The following is a 21,080-nucleotide window of genomic DNA, read 5'->3' on the forward strand; positions in this document are numbered from 1 at the left end:
GATCATTAATTAATTTTAAGTGCAGTAAAATTAATCAATAATAAAAATCCAGATTTCCCTTAAGTGCCTGAATCTTCTTATGGATGTGTCCCAACTGTTTTTCTGGATGTGTTAATTGGAAGTGAAGCCCAGCAAAATCACCATTCAGTATCTATTCAGTCTGGAGAAGAAAATGTACAGATGAACTCTGCTGGTCTGCTGATGCCTAGAATGCTCCATCCGGGAATCCTCAGAAGAAATGCAATCCTGACAGCTCTGAGAAGCTCAGCACTCATTTCATGTCTAAGCCACGTAGGTGTTTCTCCAATTTCTGGTCTCTCTTCTGTTTCGATACAAGGTCTCCACCTTCAAAACAATTTAAAGGAGATAATTCTGCTGCACAGAAAGTGGGAAGAGTTACAATTAACGGTATTATTGTTTTCAGTATTTTCAACAGCAGAGCAAATGTGATTTCCCAATCAGCATATCAGCATTCAGGAAACATCCTTTAGCTACTCAGTTATTCAGATACTTAGCTCTGCTCAATTTGGACTTAACAGTATGTTTATACTAGTAAAATGAGTACGCCAAAGCACTTGCTCTGCATCTCCAACAAGCTGGCATAGCATGATGGACTCACCATCTTCTTAAACAGGATGGTCTCACAACAAATACAAAGTAGGTGACAGAAACCCTAGCACAGAACATAACTCATAGAGCTTTGAAGTTGCCCACAAATCTTTCTAGCATGTCCTATAGGACACACACCTCTTCATTTGCCGCACATTACAGACAGCTTCACACTACAGCTGCTCTCTCATGGGCAGTTATTAAGCAAGCACAGTGTGTCTTAACATACTGCCTTTGCCTGCTTTCATTAAGCCTTCAGATACATGTGTTCCCAAAGCTCCTACTGCTTTGAGTTTTTGTTACTTATATCCATACTAGACAGCCTCTTATGTTTTCTCAGGCTGTTTGAGGATTGCCTTCTTGGCTGAGGCCAACAGAAGTGTTATTCAGCATAGGCTACATAACACCAGCCTCTTATATCTGGTTCTGGGATTGGCAGTGCCCAAAACAAAATGAATATTGTGGCCCAGGCCTCCCTGTCAAGGCCAATAGCAACAAGGATGGTCCAAGGCTGCTACATATTAGCACTTATCAGAAGGAGATCTAAGCCTGAAAGACTAATATCTAAGGTCACATTATGTAGTGATTGGGATGACCAGCAATGGGTGAAGTACTTCCTCATAGAGAGGACCATCTCTGTGCAGCTGCCTCCAGAAAATCAGTTCTGGATGGCCTGAGACCATCATAACACATTAGCCCATCCTGGTGGAGAAAAAGATTGTCATTCTTCCCTCTTTGCATCATTGTTAATCCAACCCTTGGCAACTATTGGGTAACAACAGTACTACCCTTACTGTAAAAGTACTTTTTCTTACATCTAAGTCTCCTCTCTTTCAGTTTGCAACCATTTCCCCTTGCCCTATCACAACAGTATGCTAAAGAGTCTGTTCCCTTCTTTAATGAAAGACTGCTCACAGGTCTCCACAGAGCCTTCTCTTTTCCGGGCTGAAAACCCTGACTGCATAGCAGAGGTGTTCCATCCCTCAGATCATTTCTTTGACCCTCCTCTGGATGCGCTCCAACAGGTCTCTCCTGCACTGAGGATGATCTGGATGCAGTACTCCAAGCGAGGTCTCACAGCACAGAGCAGAGGGGCAGGATCACCTCCCTCACCTTGCTGGCCATGCTTCTTTAGATGCAGTCCAGGATGTCTTTCTGGGCTGTAAAGGCACATTGCTGGCTTGTGCCCAGCTTCCCATCCACCAGTACCCTGCCAGGTTCTTTCTGGCAGGGCTGTGCTCTATATTTTAATCCCCTAGTTTGTACTGATAGTTGGGGTTGCCATGAATCTGGTCCTGTACCTTATGAGGTTCTCCTGGGTCCACTGCTCAAGCCTGTCTAGGTCTCCCTGAAATGCCTCATATTCCTCAAGTGTGTTGACCCCACCACACAGCTTGTTGTTATCAGCAGACTTGCTAACAGTGCACTTGATTCCACTGTTGGTGTCATTGATGAAGATATTAAAGAGCACCAGATCCAGTACTGACAGCTGAGGGACACCACTTGTCACTGATTTCCATCCAGACATTGAACCACTGGCCACCACTCTCTGGATACAATCTTGTAACCAATTCTTCATCCAAATAACAGTCCATTCACCAAATCCATGTTTCCAGTTTGTAAGTAGGATGTTATGGGGACCACGTCAAAGGACTTACTGAAGTCCAGACAGATTACATCAGTGGCTCTTCTCTTGTCCACCATCATAGAAGGCCATTAGGCTGATAAAGTAGGATTTGCCCTTGGTGAAGTCATGCTGGTTGTCTTGCATCTTCTCCCTGTCTTCTTCCCAGTGCCTTAGCACAGCTTTCGGGGGGATCTCTTCCAGGATTCTCTGATCCAGGAGAATAGTTGTGTGGTCATTGTAATTAACCATTTGTATAAAGTTGCTGTGAGCACTGGAGCTCTCTTTCACACAAAGAAGTATGAATTTTACCAAGAAGACAATATTAGAGAGCAGAAAAAAATAATATTAGCAAAGTGATCATGTGCTATATTATCTTCATTTATACTAAGATGAAGTAGGTTCTTATAACCAGACTGGAGGTCAAACCAAAATGTTATTTCAAAGACCCAGCCTATTCTTTGGATCACACATCATTACTATTGTAACCCATTCCTTCAAAACATCACTAAGAAGGTCATATGCCTGGATCTAGCCCTTAAAATATTTGTTAAATCTGTCTCAGATCTTCTTTAAGCCTATGCTTTCATAATCAGTGTATAGAACACAAACACAGAGCTAGAAATAAAACTTCACCAACATTTAAATAAAATTTTGGGGATATATAGGTTACAAAATATATTATTAATATCATGTCATTGCAAAATCAGCCTATGTAACTTCACATTAATGATAGATCTGCTGAAGGAACCTATTTTGCCCATATTAAATATGAGAGATTATTTCACATTAACTGAATAATATATATAACATTATAAATATCTAAAATGCAGAAACCGGTGACAGAGTTTTCACTTCTGGAAGCATCTTGTGAGATTTCTTGCTAGCTGACTTTTTAACTATGCACCTTAACAGTACAGCTCTGACCTCTAGTGGGTTGAGTGAAACAGTTACTGCAGGCAGGATAACTTGTTAATTGGATTTCATAGTAATTTTAATTTAAAGCTAGAATATGTAGAAGTTCCAGCAAAGCCATACAAGGAGCCAAGGGCTATTATTTTATTAAACAGATGAAAATTAAGCACAGGCCAACAGCAGTATTGTGTTTGCTTTATGGCAAAATCCATCTGATTGATGAAGTGTTTATGAGACTCACCAGATGAATGTTGATGCCTGTTGGGAGCTCTGTGTTAAATAAAGCCCATTATGAGCCTCTTAGCTATCTGCATAGTTTGGTTGACTTATCTTTTTTGATAAAGAGATATCTATCATTGTATTCAGAAAAAAAGAAAAAGAAACAGACAAGACAAGTTTGGGATAACTAAATTGCAATTTTTTTTTTTTTTTTTTTATAATCTAAGAATACCTCATCGCTAAGAAGTATCATCAACTATGACATTCGGTGAAAACTGATGGCCCTGAACGCTTCCATGATACACAGCAGATTGGGGATCTTAGATCTTTGGTTTCCTGCTATTTCTGTCCCACAGTGAAAATTAAATCCAGAGCTCCAAAATGACTGCTACAATGATTTTCCAGTGAAACATGGGAGGCTTCCATGTGAAGACTGCAGAAAATATGCAAGATATGCTATTTTCATAAATAAAGCCAATTGAAGAACAATGTGGTAGGAGTGAGGGCAGCCTCTTGGAAATTCTTTATATATGGATTTTCTTAACAGGATAGCTACTAAACTATGCTCCACAATCTATATCCTTCAGTCTCCATTACAGTAATGCTAATGAAAGCATCCATATAGTTAATTCTCTTAGTCACATATTCAGACTAATGTAATGTTGCTCTGATTTATCATGAACTAAGCAGAAGTGAATCAGACCAAACTAGATAGTGAACAAGTGCATCATGAATGAAAAATTTAAAAAGTACCTCTTCCCAAGAATTATTTAGTGCTACACTTTCACATCTGAATGTGATCAAAATCTAAATATGCAGATATGTTTTCCAGATTCTGACTACTTCAAGAGAAGACCAACAGATGTGTTGTTTATGAATTCTAGAAAATTCAGCCAAAGCACTTCATCTAAAAATCAGTTATGTAGGAATAGTTTCTTTGCTTATTTATTACAGAAGCAGTTCAATAAATAATGCATTTTTTAATCTTTGAAGGAAAACATTACCTTTCTATCATTATTATTAATTATCTCAATATCCATACTAAGTTTGTTCATTATAGAAGTATATATATATAAAGAGAGAGAGACAAATGAGGACTAATTTGATAAAAAATTCAAGGAATTCCTGAGTATCCTCTACATTTTGTGACATTGACAATCTTGCATTCAGACACCATAGCCTTAGAGAGTTTCATTTTATTCTCCCAGCGTAGTTTATCATGGCAACCTCACCGTTTAGTAAATCCAAGCTGACCACTATGATCTGTTATGATATACCAACTGGTACTGCCTCCTGAATTAGACAAAGTGTAAGAGGTGGTTTAAATGTATTCTTCCTTTCATGTACTAGTATGCTACAGTCTATTACATAACGTTGACATCACGTACTTAACCATTTGACTGTATCTACATGGCCCTAAGTTCTCCTCAAAATGCCCTCAACACCAAACCGTGCATCTCTCCACAAGGCTCTTTCTACAGCACAAGCAGGTTCAGTCTTACAGTGTATTATTGGCCCTGAAGTGCTTTGCAGCGCAACTTCTCAAGCACCACACACCTCCACCCCAGCCAATGGCTTTTGGACAGAGAAAGACAGTGATCCAACAGCAAGCAAAGTGGTGCCAGGTAGCACATTTTGACCTAGAATTCAGACAGAATCCTGGAACAACTATCAAAAGCACACTTTGTCAGTCATAACTGTTTCTAGGTAAGCATAAGGCAGGAAAAAAGCTAATGAAGTGGCTTTTCTATATAAAATGTAATTTGAACTGCTTAACTTCCTTACTTTGGCCCCGATTAGCTCTGCTTGCCTGCCTTCAAATGATCAGGGGGCTGATCTACTCTGTTTTCCAAATCCCCATTTTCCACTGCTTTCACCTTCTTTTTTAAAAAAAAAAATATATCAGAAAAAGAACATCCAAAATTCACTCCTAGTAACCTCAGCTTCTGACTCACCTTTCAAGCTCATGATGTTTCAGATTTACCATTGGTCTGCTTCTAAACCTTCTTGCTTTATTTGTTATCCTAAGAATAATGTTAGCTCCTAAATTCAGACTCTACTATTCACCCTCCTGTGCAGAAATCCCAGCAGGTCCTTACATTTCTTTAACAGAGAATGTAGTGATAGAACGAGGTGTAACAGTTTTAAATTAGAAGAATGGAGATTTAGATTTGATATTAGGAAGAAATTCAGAGCATGGAACTGTTTGTCCAGAGAACTGTGGATGGTCTGTTCCTGGAGGCATTCAAGACCAGACTGGATGGGGCTTTGAACAGCTTTGGTTAGCAGGAGGTGTCTCTGCCCATGGCAGAGAGGTAGAACTATTTGATCTTAGAGATCCCTTCCAATCCAACCTATTCTGTGATTCTATGATTTCAACTCCTATCAAAGTTTGTGCTGTGTCCTGTGAGAGCCAACAAGTTCAAGTAAAGGGAAAGCAATGAAGAAGAGACAGTAATTAGATATTCTGGGACAGGACTGATTGCCTTCTATTTCTATGAGACATTGCTAGGAGTGAGAAGTCTTTTGCATTGGACTGTAAAGTAAAATATTAGATATGCAAATAATTCAGCGCAAGAATAGAGCAGAGTGATAACATATTAGAGAATTTGAAATGATCGGTATAATAAAGGTTGCCTCCAAGTGTCCCAATACATCTGCAGCATGAATGTCCTATTTATTCTCCTAAATCTCCATTGACCTGCAAAGCTAGACTACTTTGTCTACGTTAAGTAGCCTTACTGCAGCTGCCATCAAAAGAGCCAAATCAAAACAACAATGTAGTTGGAACTTACTGACATCAGCTGTTATATTTTCAACCGATATAAATCATAGAAAAATCTTCAAGTTTGAGATGCTTAATTAATTGAGTATAAGTCAAAACATTCTGAAAATCGGGGCTGTTTTGAAGGTGTCTCTGGCTGCGCTTCCCAGAACTGAGGCACCAGAGCTATTGGAGAAAGAATCAGTCTGAGACAGAGACAGTAATTACAGGTGTTTACATGTCGATGCTCACAAGGTCAGTGTAGAATGTGACTCAGCTGACAGCTACAGACTAACTAGATATTTGTAATCAAGCAACTAAAGCTTACTCAAGATACCTTCCCTAGAGTGAGCTGTACTGATTTCTAGGCTTTACTGAGGATAAAAAACCCTACATTCCTAGATACTTTTTGTGTATTAATTTTGTACTTTGCTCCTATCAATAGTCACTTCAAAACTTATTTCAAAGCATTTCATGTTTTCTTCAGCTGTGCTGTCTGAAAACAAATATTTATCTGTAATTTTCTGTGTTTTCATGAAGGAAAAGTGTGTGTTCAGATAAATTGAAAAGAAATTGCATAAAAATGCTATTTGTATTTTTTTTTTTTCCAACTGTAAAATTCTGTTTCAGTGATCAAATTACAAGTGTGTGCCAACAAAAAATAATAGATTATTGTACCTGAAAAGGTGTATCTGACCTTAAAAATAAATAGAAACTGTGGGTCTTCAGCATGTCTGCAAATCATTTGAGACCTAAATATGGATATACATACTGAGGATAGGAAATATTAGCCATGGAGATTTATGAGAGCTCACACAGAAAGTCAGTGACATAACTGATTTAGAATTCAGGAGTTCATGGCTCTTTGCCCTAAGTTTAACTCACATGCCACAGTCTGGCTGACTTGAATAAGAGTTTTCTACTCGTGAGCATGCTGTCATTTCTCTTTTCATCTGTACTCAAATGAGACGGGCCATACTTGAATCGCTGTCTCAGCTCTGTCTCAGAGCACATAAATCTGTTTCAGATTGGTATGCCTGCATGTCATTTCATTTTGAAACAGCACAGGGAAATGAAAAACAGGTTTGCAATTTTGCGCTGGGACAAAAGCATCACTATGGCTACAGAAGTCTGAGACTCCATTCCCATGAATGCATCAAACACACTAAACAAGCAAATCTGTTTGTAGACAGATAAACATTATTAATGAAGGCTTATTATTATTGTTATTAAAGAATAATCCAATTTAGACAGACGAATAATGAGACTGACTTCTCAGCTACACAAACACATTTGAAGCTCTTGCTCCAGGAAGGAATCTGAAGTTGCATGTGCAGGAAAGTACCTGTCTGAGTAAATGGATTACCTTTCCTTCAGACTTGGAAGGCAGCAAAAGATGCATTGCAAATACTTCTTTTAAAGTTCACTCTCCAGTACAACCTTGCAGAAGCACGGTCATTCCCTATTCCTTCTGGGGGTTATGGGTATAGGACCAGTTGATTTCAAAGCAAAATTCAGCAAAGAAGCAAAGCTAAGAGAATTTAGAAGTGTTGAGTGTCAAGTGTTAGGTGTCAAATGTCAAGCTCTGTCAGTACAACAGAACAAAACTTATTCTGTAGACCCAAAACAGAAAATCCATACTACACTACAGTAGAAAGGAAAGTGGGAGGAATAGACCTTAAAGGGAAGTCTGTTTAAATACGGAAACTCAAAAGCAACAATAACACACCTGTATTATCTTTCTGGATTCCAGAAGTCAATTTATGTGATGGATCTGTACTGCAGTCTTTTATGTAACAAAGCAAATTGGCCTTTAGCAGCACAAAGCAGATGAAGCTGAATCAGTTCATCTTTTCTGTTACACCAGACAGAATATTTGACTCAAACAGATGAAAGTCTGAGGTCTGAAAGGGGAATGTTGCCATAAGATGAAGGAAACTGGGAGACCAAGTTTTGGATGGACAACTACTCTCATTACACTGGATGATAGAATTCAAGTTGCTGTGTTGTCTAGAGGCTAGAAGTAACAGATGAGCTTGGGGATGCTGCATTTGCTGAGGCCCACCTACAGACTCAAAGATGGACTGCTTTAACACGGACTTTTAAGAGTAAATAAGAATCAAAAGGAAGAAATGAACTAAACCATAATACAACTCAGACAGCATCTGTCTTCAAATGCTCTGGATGCGTAAGAGAAATGGCAATCAAGGAATTTTAAATGATGACTTTTAAAATGATACATGGTTCAAAATAAGTAAATAAGATGAATAAATTTAAAGACAGATTGAACTAATTGAAAGGCAGTATAGATGGACTATCAATCCCCAGGACTGATTTTCCAGTTTCTCACAGAAAAGCAGATCAATTCTATACTTCCAGCTTTCTTTCAACACCTAGGTTGAAGATCTTTAGGCTTTTGAACACAGATTATAGAAAGCACAGAGAAAACACAAAGACAACTGGAATAAGCTGAATGAAATCAAGAAAATACGATTTGCATCTTACTCTATGATTTCTGAAATAGTGAGTAACTGGGGAGAACAGGTAAAGATGACGAGGAAAAGATTATTGAGAAGTTCATATTTCATTATCTCAGTCTGATATTCAGAACGGTTCAGAATAAAAGAGGATGGTGAGGATTTTCAACAACAAATAACTAAATGACAAGGCGTATAATCAAAGAATATTAAGATAGTGTATAATCAAGGAAAATTGTATAAAGGAATATTGTATAATCAAATAATATTAAGATGTTATAATAATGAAATAAATGAGAGAGTCAGGCAAAGCAAGACAAAGAGAATAGATAGGATGCTTACCCATATCGTAGGCTCACTCAGGAAACTCCAGTGGAGTGGATCTTCAGAAGAGAGATCCTTCCCCACTGGTAGTCAGCTCTTAAATGGGTCTAGGAGGGGTGGAGCCAGGCTCCACCCCTTCCTGCAGCACAGGTGAATTGCTTTCACCTGTGCTCCCAGAGCTGACTCATTGCTCGCCTCAGGTGATCAATCAGAGGTTCAGGCCGTGACTCAGCAGTTCCCATACACAAGGAAAGCAAGTCCGGTGCTTCAACATTAATCACTGAACTCTGCAAAAGATTTCAAAAGGTAAAATCCCTTAATAGAAACAAGCATAACAAACACCAGAAACATACAGCAGGATTTTTACGTACATCACCAAACCCTTTCCTCTCCCCAGACTATCACCACAAATCCTGCAACATTTCCAAGAGGATCATAACATGGACAGAATCTCTCAAGGGATTCTTGCTATGTAATTACAACACTCTAACATTATTACCACTGTACAACAGTTGTACACATGGCCATTTTTTTTCTGGTAATGTTCTCAAGTCCAGATATGAACTAACTTTGAGGCAGTGCTGAGCTTTGTCCTTCAAAACAGTTGTTCACAATAGTATATACTGCTGAAAAGTGTTGACATGAATAAGATGTGATTGTGAAGGGAGGTATATGTTTCTCTGGTAAAGAGACACATTTTTTCTGTGAGTTGAATATCGGATTGGAACCATACATCTGCAGGTAATATATTTACGTCAACTTAAAATAGAGTCGCAGATATTCAGAAAAAAATTGATGCTCTTTTCTGCAATCTTGAAAGTTACGCTTAAAATGTTTTATAAAAACGGAAAGAAAGCACAGCTACCTATTTTTCGCCGTTCGCAGGGGCAGCCCACCGAGGGGCGGGGCTGATAAATTCCGCCCTGCCGTCTCCATGGCAACGCCGACAGTCCGTTCCCGCCCACGGCCGAACACCGTCGTCGCCATGGTGACTGCGCCCGCCCCTTCCGGCAGCGAGCGGAAGTGGCGGGGCGGAAGTGGCTGTGAGCGCCGCGGTGGGCACAGGAGGGGGCGGATGTGCGGGCGGCGGGGGCCGCAGTGCGGGGGGCAGGGCCCTGCGGGAGGCCGACAGGTAATGGAGCGCGGTGCTGCGGGGCCGTCTGCGCCGGGAGGGAGGTAGCTGAGGTGGGAGGCGATGTCGCGGCGGACCCCTGTGCCTGGCGGGAGGGACGGGGCGGGATAGGGTGTGCCTCAGGAGCGGAGGGGCCGGCCTGGCATCTGGGCTCGGCCCGGCTGCTGCGGTCTTTGGCTCCGTCCGGTCGCTGCCACCCCTCGGATTTAGGCCCTTTTCTGCGGAGTCGGCGATGCTGTCGAGCGATAAGCGTGGCTGGGCTGCCCACCGCCATCCTCTGTGGACTGCTCCTTGCCCGCCGCTCGCCAGCAGCTTTCAGGCTCTGTATGTTTTCCGTGGAAGTTGGTAACACGTTGGAATTGTTGAGCAAGGCTGTGTGTGCTGACAGATGCCTGGGAGGACATTCACCCAAAATAATACACTCACAGAATGGTTTGGGTTGGAAGGGACCTTTAAGATCATCTAGTTTCAACCCCGTACTATAGGCAGAGACACCTCCCTATAGACCAGGTTGTTCAAAGCCCCATCCAGCCTGGTCTTGAATGCCTGCAAGAAGGGGGTATCCACAGACTCTCTGGGCAACCTGTTCTAGTGTCTCACCACCCTGACAATAAAGAATTTTGTTCTCATATCTAGTTTAAACCTACCCTTTTCCAGTATAAAACTGTTTCCCCTTGTCCTGTCACTACATGTCCTTATAAAGAGTTCCTCCCCAGCTTTTTTGTAGGCCTCCTTTCAGGTACTGGAGAGCCACTATAAGGTTCCCCCGGAGCCTTCTCTTCTCCAGGCTGAAAAGCCGCAAATCTCTCAGCTTATCTTCACAGGGGAGGTGCTCCAGCCCTGTGATCATCTTCATGGCCCTCCTTTGGACTCACTCCAAGAGCACAGTGTTATTGGTTTGGGGAATCTAGAACTGGATGCAATACTCCAGGTGGGGTCTCATGAGAACAGAATAGAGGGGCAAAATCACCTCCTTCACCTGCTGGTCATGCTACTCTTGATGCAACCAGTTAGCCTTCTGGGCTGCAAGTTCACATTGCCAACTCAAGTTGAGTCTTCCATCAGCCAACACCCCAAATTTTTCTCCTCAGGGCTGCTCTCAAGCCGTTTGCCACCCAACCTTGTGCTTGGGATTGCCCCAAGTCAGGTGCACTTGGTCTTGTTGAACTTCATGTCGGGTCAGGGTGGGCCCACTTCTGAAGCCTGTCCAGGTCCCTTTGGATGGTATCCCTTTCCTCTAGCATGTCAACTGCGCCACTCAGCTTGATGTTGTCTGCAAGCTTGCTGGGGTTACACTCAATCTCACTGTCCATGTTGCTTACAAATATGCTAAATAGCACCTACCCCAGCACCAGTCCCTGAGGAATGCCACTTGTCACTGACCACCCCTTGAATATTGAGCTTTTGACTGCAACTCCCTGAATGCAACCATCCAGCCAATTCCTTATCCAATGTGTGGTCTGCCCGTTAAATCAATTTTTTTCCAGTCTGATGATGAGGATGTCATGCAGGACAGCACCAAATGCTTTGCACAAATCCAGGTAGATTACATCAGTTGCTCTTCCTTTAACTACTGACTCTGTAACTCCATCATAAAAGCTCACCAGGTTTGTCAGGTATAACTTACCTTTGGTGAAGCCATATTGGTTACCACCAATCATTTCATTTTTATTTTCCATGTGCTTTAGTAGGTACTTAAGAGGATCTCCTCCATGATCTTGCCAGGCACAGAGGTGAGGCTGACTGGCCTGTAGTTCCCTGGGTGATCTTTTGTTTCCTTCCTGAAAATGGAGGGAATGTTTCCCCTTTTCCAATCAGTGGGAACTTCACCAGACTCCTTTGATCTGTCAAATATGATGGATAGTGGTTTGGTATCTTCATCTGCCAGGTCCCTCAAAAGCTGTGGGTCTCATTGGGTTCTGTAGGCTTGTGTACCTTCAGGTGCTTTAGATGGTCTTGAACCTGATCTTCACTTACAGCGGTCGGGTCTTCCTTCTCCCACTTCTTACCTTTGCTTTAGCAGGTTGGCTAGAGACCTTGCCAGTGAAGACTGAAGCAAAGAAGTCATTGAGCACCTTAGCTTCCTCTGTATCTCTTGTGACCAGATCTCCATTTTCATTTCGGAAGGGGCCCACATCTTCCCTAACTTTCTTTTTATCACTGATATACCTGTAGAATTTCTTTTTGTTCTCTTTTATGTGCCTGGCTAGATGCAATTCTGTCTGGGTTTTAGCTTTCCTAACCTGCTTGTCCTCTGAGGTAACCTGTTCATCTTCTACTTCCTGTAGACTTCCTTTTTGCTCAGAAGTAATTCCAGGACCATCTTGTTGAGCCACAGAGGCCTCCTGGCAAATTCTTACCAGCCTTCCCCTTCCTCAAGATACACTGCTTCTGAGCTTGGAGAAAATGGTTCATGGCCATTTTCGTGGCCCTCCTCTGGACCTGCTCCAACGGCTCCATGTCCTTCTTGTATTGGGCACCCCAGAACTGGACACAGTTCTCCAGGTGGGGTCTAGAATAGAGTAGAGGAGCAGAATAACCTCTCTCAACCTGCTGGTCACACTTCTCTTGAACCCAGGATATGGTTGGCCTTCTGGGCTGCAGGCACATATTATCAACTCGTGTTGGGTCTTTCATAAGCCGACACCCCTTAATCCTTCTCCTCGAGCCATTCTTCACCCAATTTGTATTTGTGCTTGGGATTGCCCTGACTCAAGTGCAGGACTTTGCACTTGGCCTTGTTGAACTTCATGAGATAGAAACAAAACACTTAATTGGATATGCTAAGTATTCTGGCTAGTTGTAATTAAATATGAGCCTTTTGTGCTTCCCTAGTTTTGGTGGTTGGGGTGCCTATTGTAGAACACTATACTTGGCTGTTTAATTTCAATTGTATAGTTATTGCAACTTCTATTTTGTAGAAGTAATGTGATTGTATGAAGTCATTAGAATATGAACTTCTGCCCTCGAACTGAACAGAATGTGGTGGGTTTTTTTTCCCCAACTTTTGAAAGAAGGGATGCTATGAAAATGAGATTTAAGTACAGTTAACTGTTTTTCAGGTTGCTCAATGATGTTGAACACCAGTCCCTGGCAGTTCAAGGTCAGGTTGGATGGAGCCCAGAATCGTGGGCAGCTTGAACAAGTGCCTGATTTAGAGGTTGGCAACCCTGCCTGGGGCTGGGGGGGATTAAGCTAGGGGGTCTTTGAGGTCCCTTCCACACTAAGCCACTCTATGCTTTAAAACATTGTATCCAAGAAGAATGCTTGTTTAGTCATGTAGTGATTTTTTTTTTTCCTCCTTGATCTTTCAGTACCCCAAGCGTGACCATTAAATATGATTCTTTGCCTGTTGCACCAAACTTTATAACTACTTATCTCACAACTTGGTCACCTGGCTTCAACAATAATGGTAAGTTATAATAATATATTAAGATAATTTATTTTCAGATCTCTTTACTGGAGTCTGCTAGCTCTGACTGAGAAGGATTGATTAGATATGAGTTTAGATTGATAAGAGTGATTAATATTTCCTTTAAAAAATTGATCTTAATGCTTGAGGTTGTTTTTTTTTTTTCCCTTCTACTTTTTTTAATCAGTTTTCCTTCATAACTTATCCTAAATGCTGTAAATAACTATCCTAAATGCTCATTGCCCAGCACATCTCAGGAGAATCACATAAAGATCACAGTGTGTTTTGAGTCATGTATGACATTAAACAACTGGGTACAAAGTGCAAGTACTTTTTCTGCTCTACCTTTTTGTATGATCAATAAGTATACAGATGTTGTATAGAATACAATGAAGTTAGGCTGCTAAGATTATCATATTTGAGAAGATAATCAGAGATAAATGGAAAGTGCTCACCAGTGTTGTAGGCTCACAGGAAACTCCACAAGGAGTTCTTCCTCAGTGGCAGTCAGCCCTTAAATGATATCTGAGAGAGGTGAACCCAGGCCCCACCCCCTCCCGGTCACACAGCTGAACTGCCTTCACCTGTGCTCTAGTGGCTGACTCAATGCTCACCACAGGTGCTTAATCAGATTCAGGTCATGATTCAGTTGGGAACAGTTTCCATACACTTTTTTAATGTTCTTCTTTTTGCAGTTACTCGTTTTGCTATGAATTTTGTCTGCTGTTAAGCAGATTAGAAGCTTAGAATCGTTAAGGTTGGAAAACAACTCTAACATTATCTAGTCCTATCATCTACCTACTGATATTGCCCACTAAACCACGTCCCTTAGTACCACATCTACATGCCTCTTGAACGCTTCCAGGAACGGTGATTCAGCCACCTAACTGGGCAGCCTGATCCTGTGCTTGACCACACTTTTGAAGAAGAGAATGCAGTCTGAACCTTGCTGGCGCAATTTAAGGTCATTCCTTCCTGTCCCATCACTTCTACCTGAGAGAAGAGGCTGATCTCCACCCCACCACTACCTCCTTCCAGACAATTGTAGAGAATAATAATGTCTCCCCTGAGCCTCCTCTTCTCCAGACTGAATAATCCCAGCTCTCTCAGCTGCTTCCTGTAAGACTTGTGCTCCATACCCTTCACAGCTTTGTTGTCTTCTTTGGACACACGCAAGGGTCTCTATGTCTTTCTTGTGGTGAGAGGCTCAAAACTGAACACAGTAGTCAAGGTGCAGCCTCTTCAGAGCTGAGTATGGAGGAACAATCACCGCCCTGCTCCTGCTGACAACAGTTTCTTACACAAGCCAGGATGTTGCTGGCCTTTTGGCCACCTGGGTACACTGGAGGCTCATGTTTAGTCAAGCGATGACCAACATCCCCAGATTCCATAAGAATGGTCATAAGAAATTTCCATATTTTCTTGCATACAGAAATAATGTTCTGAGTGCAGGATCTACCTTCCCTTTTTGTAGAAAAATTACCATTCTTTGGCATTCATGCCTGAATGTTAAATGTTTTCTGTGTGGGCTGTGCGGTTCATGAAGACTTTGGCTTAATATTGAGTTAGCAGCCAGCTTAAAGGAGTACAGATTTTCTCCTCTGTGTCTGTAATTGTTTTTATTAATATTTGTAATTACCTTTCTGAGGTATAATTTCTATTCCCACTTTTAACTCTAACTGCCTTTCATTGTTCTTCATAATGTAGACATTTGGTAGCGGGATTAATTGTTGTTAATGCAGTTACTTGACGTTTCATTTACTAAGTTTGGTGGGGGCCAAATATTTGAGACCACATTCTATTAATTCATATCAGTAGAAATTTAGGGGTTTTTATGGTGGCTTTTATTTACAAGGTTGTTCAAACAATTAACGTGCTTTCTAAAAAAGCATCTTTATAATCTTGCAGCAGCAAGCTTTAGAACAGGCACTGGATCGAGCAGAGGTAAGCAATAAGTACTTGCTGGAGCATAGTATATTGGTATCACACTTAAAATATAAGAAATGCAATTGTGGAAAGTAGTGAGAGGACAGAGGGCGTGTTCATGTATGTGTGTGTGTGTGTGTGTGTGTAAATAATGACCCATAAATCTAGCAGTGGATTCTAAAATTCTAAAATTGCTAGGCCAGCCATTTGTCTCTTATCCATTCTACTGAGAATATCATCTGATGCAATGATTATGGACTTTGCAACATTTAAGCTTTTCCCCCTTTAAAAGCAACTAATCTGGGAGCAGTGAAATAAAAAGTTTTAAAATCGTGATTGTGGATAGAAGAAATACATGGCAAAGTTGTGTTTAACAATAGCCCAATTGGAATGAAAAGGCAAGTGCCCTTATATTCATGTTATTTCATGTTGGTATAATGGTTTCCTGCAGTAGTGCTCATGGCAATAGGTTTTCCCACAGATACACATTTTCATTGAAATACTGTTAATCTAAACTGTTTGGTGAAGTACTTTGGAGAAACGTATAGACATTTGTGTAAAGTTTGTTAGAATACTGGTGACATTTAATGAGATGGTAGTTTTATTCATATTGTTTTCTAATTAAAACTTAATGTAAATGCAAGAGACCAGGGGGTATAATTACATTTCTGTAAGTTGGCTATGTTGGAGAATGCATGATTTATAAAACACTGTTGAGCCAGTACACATTAAATTGATTATCTGAGAAAATTATCTTCAGTATGTTAGTGTGTTAACTTAAGCAAATATTTATTACTGTAATTATAAAACATGGATGTAAAATTAAGTCTTTGCATGCAACTCATGCCATAGCTGTATTTCATTGCTAAAATGAGATGGCTCCTTGTTGATGAATATAGCATACAGTGGACAACTTTTTATACATTTTTAACCATTTATTCTGTTAGTTACTTACTGTATACATAGAACAAAGTCTATTAATGACTAAAATTGCATGTTAACTAGAATTCTATTTCCATGTAGGATATTTTATTTATTTTTCTCTTCCAGTACATCATTGAAAGTGCTCGTCAAAGACCTCCCAAAAGAAAATATTTATCCAGTGGAAGGTAGTGAGAGGTTCAGACTTAATATCTTTTAAATAGCATTTCTTTTATTTAATTTTGGTTACATTTTAAGGTGTTGTTCTTTTTTATTTCAGAAAATCTGTATTTCAAAAACTCTATGATTTATATATAGAAGAATGTGAAAAAGAGCCTGAGATAAAGGTAAGTGAAAATTTCTCAGTAGATTTCCAGTGCTGTCTGAACTGGCAAGTTCAGAATAAGTTATTTTGTATTTCATTTAATTCTTTATTGAAAAAAGGGTAAGGACTGGTGACTGTAGTAGTTAACAAAGGTTAAGACTTCAGTTGAAACAGTTAATGACTTGTGTGGATTAAACTGACTGTGTAACCTTATAGAATTTTCTTAATTCAATTTGAAATAAAAGCAGGATGATATGAGTGCCACTGACTACGGTGATAACCCCAAATCTGTTTTTAAAAGTAATAAATTTGAATGCTACCAGAGGGTTGTGAAGATCTTACTTCTGAGATGCTTTTCTGTCTATGGGGACAAGATGAATCTGCAGTAGTTGGTTTTATGTAGTGTATGCTGATTCATATCACAAATGCAAGTAAAATATTAAGCAAAATACAGAGATGAAAAGATGAAGCCATCAGTAGCAAATGGGCTACAAGATACTTGAGCAGCAAGGAGAAGATTGGGATTGCTAAACTAGAAAATTTGGTAAAATTGGAGTTTAAATACAGTAGTTGTTGCTAAATCTGGACTAAGATGTGGATAGTTAACTGATATCTTGGTCTTATGCTCTGGATTCTAATTGCTGAAAATGAGAAGCTCAAAGATTAAGGTGTGGTGTTCAGAACACAATGTTTTTATGAGACTTCATCTATCAACATAGGACTGCTTATTGGTCTCAATTTACTACAACAAGAAGGAAATAGTATTCTGACTAGAGATTGACCAGTGACGTCAGAGATTTTGATGTACAGAACTGCCAAAATTTCTATTGCTGTACTGCATCCTTTTAGTGGTGTAAGTTGTAAACATGCTGTCCATTCAGAAGCAAATGGTCTGAAAATGAGGAAACAGTTGCCTGTAATAGTCCACTTTAAGTAAACCGTATCTCATTAGGATGAAACAAACAGACTTTAGACCACAGCTTTCCTCAAAGTTGATCTGTAAAAGCTTATCTTATGCATTAGTTATGAAACAAAATTATTTTCTTGCCTCTGCTGCAGAGGCTGCACACTTGTTGCCTTTACTAGCCATGTACAAGTCTCTGTGCTTAGGTAGCACAGCTAGCTAGTTGCAGTCGTCTTCTCTAAGAATCTGACTTATAGTCAATTAGGTCACAAACATCCTTGGGTTTCAGTGTACTCCTTGTATTTCATATCCAGAAAATGATGCATCTGTGTAATTTCTGCCAAGTTTTAAGGTTGATTGTGGTAGGGTAGGTTGATTGCAGGGGTAGGTGGGGCATCATATGAGACATGTTTTTTTCCCTTAAGGAATCATTACTAATTTTGGTATATGAATTATTCTAATTGTTTGGGGCATATTGAGTAATTAAAACTGGTTGGCTGTGGAATGAGTATTTCAATACGTGCTCACCTCTGCCCTTTTCTATAGCTTAAAAAAGAGTAAGTATGCCGTATGAAGGATTGTATCTGAAAATTAATTCTTAAGTGTTTACCCTACAGGAAGTATTCTGGAAAAAAACTTACTGTAAGATTTGTGATTTCACTTTGAATAGATCTTGGCCTTTCAAAATTCCTTCTTAAGTTATCTAACAGAAGAAGACGCTGAAAAAGGCAGTGTCTTACTGAAAATAGGAAATGCTGAGTGGTCACTTTTTTTTTTTTTTTTAAGCAATCAAAAATCCAGATCTTTTGTCTCTTTTTCCATGCTGCAGTTGAAAGGAGTGGAATAAGACAGGATACATACAGTGAGATGTATTAACCTTCAGGATTTCAAGAAAGTGATTCAAGAAGTGAAATTATGATGGCTGTTAAGAAAAATTTCCTGAAACCAGTGAGATTTACAGTAGGAATAAAATGATACGAAAAAACTTAAACTTTGTTTCTTCTAATAACTTAAAATTAGAAAAACTATGTGCAGATTATGATGGTGAGCACAGACAGACTCTTCTTTATTGACAACTTATTCCATTGTCAGGACCTGCAAGGAATTAGCGATGGTGTCCAGTCTGTGATTGTGCACCTTCTCTGTTTTTATATAATGATGTTGGGATTAATGAAATATGTGTAAAGGCAAGGGAAGAACTCTGTTAAGGACTCACCTGCAATACTGCATCTAGGCCTAGGCCTCCAGCACAGTAAGGATGCAGAGCTGTTGGAACAGGTCCAGAGGAGATCATGAAGATGCTCAGAGGGCTGGAGCAGCTCTCCTGTGAAGAAAGGAGAGGGAGGGAGGGAGGGAGCTGGGCCCCAAGGAGACCTCATTGTGACCTTCTAGTACATGAGGGGAGAAAGGATAAACAGGAAGGATATCAACTTTTTACATGGTCTAGTAGTGATAGGATGAATACACTTTTAAACTAAAAGAGGGGAGATTTATAGTAGATGTTATGAGAAAATTCTATACTCAGTGGGTGGTGAGGCTGGCACAGGCTGCCCAAAGATGTGGGTGCCTCATCCCTGAAGGCATTTGAGGTCAGGGTAGATGGGGCCCTGGGCAGCCTGAGCTGCTGGGTGGAAACCTTGTCTGTGGCAGGGGGGTTGGTACTGGATCATCTTTTAAAATCCCTTCCATCGCAAGCCATTCTGTGATTCTTTTCTTAGATTTTCATTTCACAGATAGTAAATAGCTACAAGATTTTTTTTTAATTTATTTTTATGTAGATATTCTCTTTATTTTATGTTTTTTGACCCATTTTTCAATTGTAAAGGCAATTGGGAAATTGATTTAAGGTGTTATTATGAGGGGCAAGAAAAGCACTCATAATAATGATAAAATCAATTTTTGTTCAACAGTGATGCATTGTGTGGAAGACTAAGATATTAGAGTTAACATTTTTATTACAGCCAAGAATGAAGAAGTAACAAACATAGCATAGAGCCACTGTGTAAGTCTTGTTAGGCAGGAGTATTCAGTATTTGTGTGCTCACAGGCACAGGGAGACAAGGGTGCCACTTTTCTGCAGGTGATGTCAGAGAGGGTTGGGAGTAGCTGATATAACAGCAGCGTAATGACTTGGTTGTTTTGTGTCTGAGTTCTTGTGTTATACTGTGATGAACATTTGAGAAATTTAATCCACCTCAATCCACTTCTTAATCTTTAAAATGTTTCCATACATCTGAGCTTAATGTCAGTTCAAAGCTAGCACCTGCAGTAGCCAGCTCAAAGGGGAAAGAAAACTGATTCTGTGGTTACAGACATTTTCATCTTAGTGAAAGGTAACTAACTAACTACCAGCTCACTGAAACTTCTGTACTTAAATGCCAGTTTACTCCAATGACTTGGGGAGGTTTTTTATTTTAAAATGTACTTAGCATCCATCTGAAGAAATTTAGCTCATATGGATGAAGTGCCAGAAAAGTTCCTAGGTGTGTTTGTTTGTTTGTCCTCTGCTCTTTCCTTTGCATCCTTTCTCATATCCCTCAAAAACAAACAAAAATACCTGCTGAGCTGTAATTGGTTAACAATTACTGAATAGAAAATAAAAACTGAAACCTAATGTCTTTCCCTGAATAAATTTATGTCATAGTAACGTGATTAACTCAATTTAATTACTTTTACAATTGAATTGCCACTGTATATGTTAGTTATCAGATGTTTGAAGAGCATAGTCCTCCTATAAAAATAAATTTTCTTGTATGCATGGACAAATTTCTGGGGTAGAAAAAAAGGTGACTTGTTTATTTAGATTCTGGTTAGTTAAAATTATTCTGTGCTTATAATTTTCGTGAAATAATATCCATAGTTGAATAATTGTTTTTCTTAAGCTCATGAAAATAAAAGGTTGAACTAGATATGTTTTTTTTGTTTGTTTGTTTGTTTTTAATTTTATATATAACTTTAGTTATATATAAATAAAGAAACCTGTCTTGCATATCCTGATCCAATTTTAGTCTTTGGTAGTTCACATATTCCTTTCTATCTTCCTAATGCCATTTTACAACTAAATATGAAAGTATTGATGTAGAGGGTGGGTAGCAGGTTCTTTTTGGTGGTGCCCAATGACAGGACAAGAGACAACAAGTACAAACTGGAACTGAACACGAGAAAAAGCACCTTTTGAGGATGGCAGAGCACTGCAGCAGGCTGCCCGGAGAGGTGGTGTAGTTGTCTTCCTTGAATATATTCAAAACCCACCTGGATCCTTCCTATGTAACCTACTTTAGGCAACCTTCTTTAGCAGCGGGTTGGACTCGTTGATCTCCACAGGTCCTTCCTTTAGGATTGGAGGGAATGATGTCACGTTGCTCCAGGAAGATTCATACTCTGAAGACTGAGTACTGAGACTGAGATTCATACTCTGTCTAAGTGAAGGTGATGGCTGGCAGGTGATATTCAGTGATGTGCTGGCAATTGAAGCTGTGTCTGTGCAGTCTCTTCTTTTGGGTAGATATCGTACAGGAGTCTTATAGG

General features: G+C 39.9%; 1 protein-coding gene and 1 long non-coding RNA gene across 18 annotated transcripts in view; one reads left to right on the forward strand and one right to left on the reverse strand.

Annotated features, from left to right (window-relative positions):
• Positions 1-9,923, reverse strand: part of LOC116244230 (uncharacterized) — a 73,997-nt gene extending 64,074 nt beyond the window's left edge. For 2 of the 4 annotated variants that reach the window (XR_016462611.1, XR_016462621.1), the window contains exon 1: positions 9,798-9,886. This is a non-coding gene — a long non-coding RNA (uncharacterized LOC116244230). Of the gene's footprint in view, positions 1-9,797 lie in introns of all 4 variants that reach the window. The other 2 variants (XR_016462610.1, XR_004170139.2) reach the window with 2 other exon arrangements.
• Positions 9,924-9,947: 24 nt separating this feature from the next.
• The window catches only part of SUPT20H (SPT20 homolog, SAGA complex component), a 35,685-nt gene continuing 24,552 nt past the window's right edge, over positions 9,948-21,080 (forward strand). For 5 of the 14 annotated variants that reach the window (XM_090132829.1, XM_090132880.1, XM_090132833.1 and 2 more), the window contains exons 1-5: positions 9,948-10,064; positions 13,379-13,476; positions 15,385-15,420; positions 16,453-16,511; positions 16,604-16,670. In XM_090132829.1, the coding sequence (XP_089988955.1) occupies positions 13,474-13,476; positions 15,385-15,420; positions 16,453-16,511; positions 16,604-16,670 (165 nt within the window). In that variant the 5' untranslated portion in view covers positions 9,948-10,064; positions 13,379-13,473. Of the gene's footprint in view, positions 10,065-13,108; positions 13,225-13,378; positions 13,477-15,384; positions 15,421-16,452; positions 16,512-16,603; positions 16,671-21,080 lie in introns of those variants that run through there. The other 9 variants (XM_031615793.2, XM_031615800.2, XM_031615801.2 and 6 more) reach the window with 6 other exon arrangements.

Source organism: Phasianus colchicus, chromosome 1 (assembly GCF_987193195.1).
Source record: "Phasianus colchicus chromosome 1, bPhaCol1.hap1.1, whole genome shotgun sequence".
NCBI classification, from domain to species: domain Eukaryota; kingdom Metazoa; phylum Chordata; class Aves; order Galliformes; family Phasianidae; genus Phasianus; species Phasianus colchicus.